At 47.4% G+C, this 8,974-nt stretch overlaps 1 protein-coding gene across 2 annotated transcripts in view; it reads left to right on the top strand.

The window, feature by feature from the left end:
* Positions 1–8,974, top strand: part of LOC106818701 (voltage-dependent calcium channel subunit alpha-2/delta-1-like) — a 22,128-nt gene that overhangs the window by 6,480 nt on the left and 6,674 nt on the right. For both annotated transcript variants that reach the window (XM_014823377.1, XM_014823378.1), the window contains exons 7-10: positions 3,303–3,392; positions 4,128–4,250; positions 4,547–4,625; positions 4,805–4,854. In XM_014823377.1, the coding sequence (XP_014678863.1) occupies positions 3,303–3,392; positions 4,128–4,250; positions 4,547–4,625; positions 4,805–4,854 (342 nt within the window). The remainder of the gene's footprint in view (positions 1–3,302; positions 3,393–4,127; positions 4,251–4,546; positions 4,626–4,804; positions 4,855–8,974) is intronic.

Raw genomic sequence — 8,974 nt, 5'->3', positions numbered from 1 at the left:
AAAAATAAGAGGGCTATCATGGGCCACTTGTCGTCAAAAAAATGCGGGGCCAAAAATTCGGGCCCAGGTTAATGGCCAAAACCAAAATATAGGCTGTGGTTACGCGCTCTCTTCCCGCCGGACCCTATTTATTTCCCAGCTTACCCTAACAATTTTATTTTGTCAATTTTCTTTAAACGTAAAAATAAAAAATAAATAAAAATAAATGAATTGGACAGTTCCTGCTTAAAGGCAAACGCTTCGGCGACATGGTTCGTAAATAAATATTTCAAGGAAATAAAATGTTTTCGCCTACCTACCTACCCTATTTTTTTCGGCCCATGTACGGCCTACCCACACATATTTTTGTTTTGGCCTTAATCGCACGTCTTACAGCTGCTCAAGTGTGAATCTTTGATTGCTAACGCGCGTTCTCTATCCACCGCGCTCCTCGACATGAATTGTGAATGCCAGGACATTGAGGATAACGGGGATCCGCCTTGCCAGTTGGAGCCGCATCGCTTTCAAGCGCAATGTCGGTTCGATTACTACGTCCGCTTTCACATACTCTGTGAGATATGCGGAGAAGGGCGTGAGACCTGCATAGCAGTGATGGGAGGGAATAGGGAAGGGGAGATGGAGGAAGGAGACTGAGCTGAGAGAGGAGGATGAGAAAGGGAGATGGAGGAGGAGGACTGAGGTGGAGCAGAGGGCAGGATGGGCTAAGGGAGATGGGAGGAAGGTTGAGAGAGTGAGGAGGGATGGAAGGGAGATTGGGAGGAAGGAGGATGGAGTTGAGAGAGGCGGAGGAGGGCATGGGAAGGGGGAGGCGCGGTGACTGAGTGAGCACGGAGGAAGGGATGGAAGGGAGATGAGAAGGGAGACTGAGTGAGATGGAGGGAGGATGGCAGGGTGGGAGATGGAGGAGGGAGACTGAGTGAGACGGAGGGAGGGATGGGAAGGGAGATGGAGGAGGGAGACGGAGGGAGGGATGAGGGGACGGGGGGGGGCGAAGCGAGACCGCCGCCGCCGCCGCCTCTCTAGTTTCGTCAGACGGAGGCGAGCATGTCACAGGGCTCCGACTGCAACGAGGTTATCATGCTGCTCACCGACGGAGGCATGGAGTACCCCGAGGCAATCTTCAAGGAATACAACCCGAAGAAGACGGTGAGTTGTACCACCTAGCGGCAAGGCGGCGCCCTCTAGCGGCGCGGGGGGCACCGGTGCAGGATGGATCAATATGTCGGGTTGCCTCTGATTTAGCATTTTGATTCGATTCGAGTTTGTTTCAGCTGGCTTCGTCTATGTGATTAGTAAATTACTGGTTAATTAGTACTACTAATAGTAGTAAAACCTCATATGTATATATACATAATATATACATACATATATATACATATATATATATATGTGTGTATATATATAATGGAGTAGATATACGTTTGTGTGCATCATGCTTCCAGGTGCGGATTTTCACGTTTGCCATCGGCCCGGCGGCGACACCTATTGCTGCTCCTCGGCGCATCGCGTGCACGAATAGAGGTGGGTGATAAAAGAAATGAGAAAAAAGATAAATAAGAATAAAGATATGAGAAGTAAATAAAGTCTATAAGGAGGCTGGAGTGTTGATAATAGATTAGGGGTTAGATTTGGGTGACGGTTGGGGTTAGGATATTGAACTGTGGTTTCGGTATCGTGGGATAGGGTTGGTGAGTTGAGCTGCTGTGGTTGGGGTTGTGATTTCTCTCGCGATCGTGTTCCAGGTTACTTCACTAAGATTCCATCTATGGGAGCGATACGCAGCAAAGTGCAGGTGAGCGTGCGGTCGATCCAGTGACGTTACTGTGCGTCCGTCGTCGGAGAAATTCGAATCGAAGCTCTACACTGTATTACTTTGCAGCAGTTGAGACTAGTTATAAACTGAGCCATTAGCTGGTAACAATAGGTTATTGATAATTGATGATCTGTTATCAATCAATCCTACGTATATCTATATATACACATATTTATTTATATATTTATTTATTTATTTATTTATAGATGTAAAAGCAGAGAGATATCTAGGAAGATATTCCAAGATATATTCCAAGGCATATTCTAATTATTTTAATATTCTTCTAATTTCTTATATATATATATATATATATTTATTTATATGGTACTGTATTTTGTATTGTGTTTGTTGACGTTTGTTCACGAACCAGGAAGCGTTGCAGCTAGTAATGGGACGACCATTGGCCCTTGAGAAAGCCTACCACCTTCTCTGGGCAGGTCCCTATGTGTCGGACCCCCACAGGGTAGGGGGCGCTGATGCGTGCACGCCGTGTGTGGGGTGATGAGCATGCGAGAGCATGAAACACGTAAGGCTAGTCAGAGGCGGCGCGCCAGGAGAAACGACGTTCGATTGTTTCACGCGAGGTTTTGCGTTTCACTGCGAATTCCGAGAAAATTCTGTTACCTATTTTTCCTGTATTTCCGCTACTTCTTCCTCTTCTTCCTCCTGCTCCTCCTCCTCCCCTCCTCCTCTTCTTCCTTCTCTACCCTTCTCCTCTTCCTCCTCCCCTTTCTCCTCCTCCTCCTCTACCTCCTCCTCCTCCTACTCCTTCTCTACCTTCCTCTTCCTCCTCGTGCTCCTCCTCCTCCTCCTCCCCTCCTCTACCTCCTTCTCCTCAATCTCCTGCTTTACCCCTTCATTCTCTACCACTTCCTCCCTTTCTCTACGTTTTTGTACTTCTCTTTTGTTAAGCGAAAATATATAAAAATTAATCACATTAATCCAAAAATCGAATCGAATGAATGAAATGACATCAAGAAGCGCACAGCCTCGCGTTTACGATCGGTCGTCGTGGCGACGGGCAAGACGCCGCGTCCGCGCACGCGTAACTAACACTGTTCTTGTGTTTCGACGGCGACTAACAGGAGTACGTGGAGGTGCTGAGCAGGCCGATGGTGATATCGCGCGAGAAGCACTACCTGTGGACTAACGTTTACCTGGACGCGCTGGTGACTAACATTTACCCTGTAGTCGTTGTTGTTGTTGTTGTTGTTGTTGTTGTTTGCATCTCGAACCTTATATAGCACGTACAGAAATTTACGTACAGCAAGTGCATAATACATTAAAAAAAATATACTACATAATGAATATAATAATATAACTTGATAAATAAATTTATGTACATACCGGTACACACATATATAAATGAAGAACGGGCTTGATATCCTGTTGTCTCCGTATGTCGAAACCTCGCTCGCTTCACGCCATTTTAGTCGTTGACCCAGGCTTTGCTAATGCCCGGGTGCCCCGCGTCTCGTTCCTTCCTCAGGCGATTTCGGCAGCCGTCAGCGTGCTCAAGTCCCAGAACCAGGCCAACTATCAGATCGGATTCAAGGCTGCCTTCGAGCAGTTCATAAAGGTGAGAGGGTCGGCGTGTGGCGACGCAATTTCGCACACGATGTGTGTGTGTGTGTGCGTTTGCGTGTGTGTGTGTGTGTGCGTGCGTGCGTGCGTGCGTGTTTGTGTGTGCGTGCGTGAGTGCAGGCGTGCGTGCGTGCATGTGCGCTCTTTCATGCGTGTGAGCGTGCGTGCGTGCGTGCGCTCTTGCGAGCATGCGTGCGTGCATGTGCGTGCTTGCATCAGTACATGATGCCACGTAGGCAACATGGTAGGCACTCCTCGCTGCTCGTCCGCATTGATAAACGCAGCATGCATAATATGGTAAATCCCACCGTGTGTGGATCAATATGTGTCGGTTACCTCCGATTAGCATATCGATTCGAGTCAAGTTTGTTTCAGCTGGCATCGTGTATGTAATCAGTAAATTACTAGTAAAAACTTGGTATACATAAGTATAGTATATAGTAAAGCTTATACACATATGGTGGTAGATATACATCCATGTGCATCTTGCTTCAGGGTATTAACCAGGAATGAGTATTGTGGGAGTGCAGAAAAAATGTTTGGGAGTGCAATTTTACAAGTATACACGGCTTTAGATCAATATTTTAGGCCGTGCTACACATTTTTGGCCGTGCAGTTTCAAAACTGATTGTGCAAATCACGGCTGCACGGCTCGCTGGCTAATATGTTGTCTTGCTTCCGTTGTTGTCGTCCTCTCTCTCCGCCGCCGCCGCCGCCGCCGCCTCTCTAGTTTCGTCAGACGGAGGCGAGCATGTCACAGGGCTCCGACTGCAACGAGGTTATCATGCTGCTCACCGACGGAGGCATGGAGTACCCCGAGGCAATCTTCAAGGAATACAACCCGAAGAAGACGGTGAGTTGTACCACCTAGCGGCAAGGCGGCGCCCTCTAGCGGCGCGGGGGGCACCGGTGCAGGATGGATCAATATGTCGGGTTGCCTCTGATTTAGCATTTTGATTCGATTCGAGTTTGTTTCAGCTGGCTTCGTCTATGTGATTAGTAAATTACTGGTTAATTAGTACTACTAATAGTAGTAAAACCTCATATGTATATATACATAATATATACATACATATATATACATATATATATATATGTGTGTATATATATAATGGAGTAGATATACGTTTGTGTGCATCATGCTTCCAGGTGCGGATTTTCACGTTTGCCATCGGTCCGGCGGCGACACCTATTGCTGCTCCCCGGCGCATCGCGTGCACGAATAGAGGTGGGTGAGAAGTAAATAAAGTCTATAAGGAGGCTGGAGTGTTGATAATAGATTAGGGGTTAGATTTGGGTGACGGTTGGGGTTAGGATATTGAACTGTGGTTTCGGTATCGTGGGATAGGGTTGGTGAGTTGAGCTGCTGTGGTTGGGGTTGTGATTTCTCTCGCGATCGTGTTCCAGGTTACTTCACTAAGATTCCATCTATGGGAGCGATACGCAGCAAAGTGCAGGTGAGCGTGCGGTCGATCCAGTGACGTTACTGTGCGTCCGTCGTCGGAGAAATTCGAATCGAAGCTCTACACTGTATTACTTTGCAGCAGTTGAGACTAGTTATAAACTGAGCCATTAGCTGGTAACAATAGGTTATTGATAATTGATGATCTGTTATCAATCAATCCTACGTATACTATAGTAGTAGCACATATTTAGTTATATATTATTATTATTTATCTATTTATGATTTATTTTATAGGACATGTAAAAGCAGATGAGATAAACATCTAAGAACGAAAGATGAAATGTTATAAAACTAGCAAGCATATTCTAACTATTTTAATAGTTCCGTGCTAATATTCTATCTATAGTATATATCACGAGTATATACTAGATTGTAGATATGTGTACTCGCCTACTTTCCTGTAACTTCCGTGTTGTTCCGACCGGCCTTGTTTCATGCCAAACCCAGGAAGCTTGCAGCTAGTAAAATGGGACGACCATTGTGCCCTCTGAGTCAAAAGCCTACCCAGCCTCTCTCTGCGCGCACGCGCTCCCTAACTGTGTCCGCGACCCCCCAAGTGTCCGGGGGCGCTGATGCGCCCTCCACTCGGGGCGCCGTCGTGTGGTGGTGATGAGCATGGCGAGAGCATGAAGACACGTAAGGCAGTCAGACGGCCCGGCGCGCCCGGAGAAACGAAACGTTCGGAACCGTCTTAGTTTTTACCGCTGCAAGGTTTGGGCGCGTTTCAGGCCTCGGCGAATTCCCGACGAAAAATTCTGTTACCCTAATTTTTCACTGTATTTTCCGGCTACCTTACTCCCTCTTCTGCTCCCCGCTCGCTTTCCCCTCGCTTCTCCTTCTTCCTTCCTCATACCCTATGCTCACACCGCTCTTCCTCCTCCCCGCTATTCTCCGCCCTCCCTCCTCTAACGGCCTCTCTCTCCTATCCTTCTGCTACCCTCCTCTTCCTCCTCGTGCTCCTCCTCTCGCCTCCTCGCACGCCTCCATCTACCCGCGTCTTCTCCGCTCAATCTCCTGCTTTACCCTTCATTCTCACCGACCTAGTCCTCCCCGCTTGCCTCTAACGTTTTGTACTTGCTTCTTTGTTAAGCGCGGAAAATATATAAAAAATGGGAATTTAATCAGCATTGACCCGTCAAAAATCCGAAGTCGCATGAAGAAACTGGACATCAAGAAACGCCCACAGCTCGCGTCCTACGCATCAGGTCGTTCGCTGGCGGATCGGGCGAGGACGCCCTGCGGGCACATCCCCGCATGCAGCGCCGCGAGAGTGGGCGCGTGAGCGGTGAAACGTAACCCCACGCTAGGGTTCTTAAGTGTTCGGCGGCGACTAACGAGTGAGCTACCGCTGTCGAGGGCCTGAAGGCAAGGACCGGCCATGGTGGATATCCGCGCCGAGAAGTCACTAAACGCCTGTGACTAACGCTTTACCCGCTGGACGCCTCGGTGCACTAACATTTACGCCTGTAGTGCGGTTGTGTTGTTGTTGTTGTTGTTGTTGTCTCAGCTGAGATGGGTGGCCTGATGTTGTTGTGTCCGTCCCCATCATCCAGGTTGTTGTTGGTTGTTGTTAACTGAGGGTGAGTGTGGGTGGTGTTGTACGATTGGGTCGTGCCGTCCCCTCCAAGCTTGGTTGCTGGTTGTGTGGTTTGGGCTCTGGTTAGTGCGTGGTGTTCGGTCTTTTTTGGTAGTCGTCATCAATCCCTCGTTGATCTTTGTTAGTTCAAGTGGGGTACGTGTGGTGGTCGGGTTGTTGTGTCGTCATCATCATTAGTGTTGTTGTAGTTGGTGGTGGGTGTGGTGGTGGGGGTGGTTGTTGTTGTTGTGGTGGTTGGTGGTGCGGTGGTGGTGGGGTGGGTGTGGGGTGTGTTGTAGTGCTCGTGCATCATCATCTGTTGTTGTTGTAATGTGGTGGTGGTGAGTGGGTGTGCGTGTGTTGTGTCCGGTCATTCATTCAAATGTTGTTTGTGGTTAGTGGCGTGGATGGTGGGTGTGGTGGGGTGGTGTTTGTTGGTCGTCATTCAATTGTTGTTATTGTTGTAGTGTGTGGTCTGCTGGATGTGGATGTGGTGCGTGTCGTGTGTTTGTCGGTTGTCACTCCGTTGTTGTTTGTTGCGAGTTTGTTGTCCTGAACATTGGGTCCGTGGGGCAGCAGTTGTGCTGTCATTGGTGTACGTGTCTGCTGTTTTGATGTTGAGATTGTGTTGTTGGGGTTGTGGTGTCGCTTGTGGGAGTTGTGTTTTTGGGTTGGGTGGTGGGTAGTGTGTTGTGTGGTTGGTGTGGTGGGTGGTGGTAAGTGGTATGTTTGTTGGTTGGTGTGGTGGTGGTGGTTGTGTTTGTTGTTTGGATGTGGTATCTCGTTGGAGTCACGGTTTGTTTAACGTCGTAGTAGTGTTCGTGTTGTTGTTGTCTGTCATGTCTATTGGAGTTTACGTCCGCTGCAATTTGATGTTTCGTTAAACCACGTGAGGGGCCATATCGTATTACCCGGGGCGTGGCGTGTGACCCGTTGTGGGGTATGTGTTCTAGAGTGTGACATTTGGCGTGGGGTGTTGTTGGTGTGTGACTCTTGGTGTGGGATACTTATAGATGTTGAGGTGTGACTCTTGGTGTGGGGTGGTTGTTAGGGGAAGGGTACTCAGTGATTGCTGTGGTCTTACGACGTTGTTTTTCTTATGGACTTTCGCTACAAACTCCAACTGCAAGCTTCTATTGCAAGCTACTACTTCAAACTACTATTGCAATTACAACTGCAAACTACTATTGTAATTACAACTGCAACCACTATTGCAATTACAACTGCAAACTACTATTGTAATTACAACTGCAACCACTATTGCGATTACAACTGCAAACTACTGTTGCAATTACAACTGCAAATTGCTACCACTACTAACTACTGAAGAATTCATACTATTGCTACTACTACAGTACTACTATTCTCAATCACTGCCTTCACACTAATTTTTGATTTTTTGCCATTTTGAATTGAAATAACCACCGCGCATATGTTTGAATTTTGCATCGGCGGCCCGTCGTTTGGCAGACGAAAAAAAAGATGATCTTGAACTTTTTTTAAACTCGGTTATAAGCCGATTCTAGTTTTTTGCCCGGATTTTTTTGCCATTGTTTTGCATTGCAATAACCACTGCGCGTTTAATTTTGCGATGACGTCTGCCGGTGTTTTGCAGATGCTTGCATTCTTTGTGATTACGTCACAGTAAATAGCAGTAGCAATTTTTTTGGTGCTCTTTGTGCACTCTTTATGATTCAATTTCTTCATTATACTTCCTATTTTATTGATCTCTTCAAACTTCAATGTCAGTAAGCAATCATGATGTATACACTGCTCATATATACCTAGCAGTTTTTTGTGTGTGCTCATTTTCTTAAATTGCACGGAGCGTTTTGCATTTTTTAAAAGCAACGCTATTGGCTGAGAGTTTTTGAACGTATTTATTGCTACGAGTAATCGGTTTTTATTTGAAGAAAAACTTTATAAACAGGATTTTTTTTGCGAATATGTGTTATGTGAAACTCTGAAAATGCATGTCACTGAAGGCTTTATCGCGATCGTCTGTCGTCGTTATCTGCGGCACGGCGGTTGCCGTGGGTTACAAGCGCCGCGACGAGAGGCCCCTCCCGCCGCGTCCGTGCGACGAATGCTCTCTTGTCGACGGCGAGCGAGCGATAATCATGTGACGATTCGTTCATCGTTCCAGGCGTGGCTAATTGCGAATAAGCATTTGCATAGTGGTGGTGAGATGGCAACGACGAGTGTAAGTAGAGAGACGCACTAGCGCACGCGAGTGTTGGGGGCGAGCGCCCCGCGGCGTGCCGCCCTGCGTGTGCCCTTAAGGGGTGTGGATTATTTACCGTGTCTCTCTCTCTCTCCCTCCCTCTCTATCTGTCACTTTCTGTCTCTCCCTCTCTCTACCTCTTTCTTTCTCTCTCTCTCTCTCTCTCATGCTCTCTCTGCCACTTTCTTTCTCTCTCTCTCTCTCTCTCTGTCTCTCTCTCTCATTCTCTCTCTTTCTCTCTCGCTCTCTTCTCTCTGTCACTTTCTCTCATTCTCTCTCTTTCTCTCTCGCTCTCTTCTCTCTGTCACTTTC

Source organism: Priapulus caudatus, unplaced genomic scaffold (assembly GCF_000485595.1).
Source record: "Priapulus caudatus unplaced genomic scaffold, Priapulus_caudatus-5.0.1 Scaffold2441, whole genome shotgun sequence".
Classification (NCBI taxonomy): domain Eukaryota; kingdom Metazoa; phylum Priapulida; class Priapulimorpha; order Priapulimorphida; family Priapulidae; genus Priapulus; species Priapulus caudatus.
Note: the sequence above shows the minus strand (reverse complement) of the source record. Positions and strands in the feature narration are given on the sequence as shown.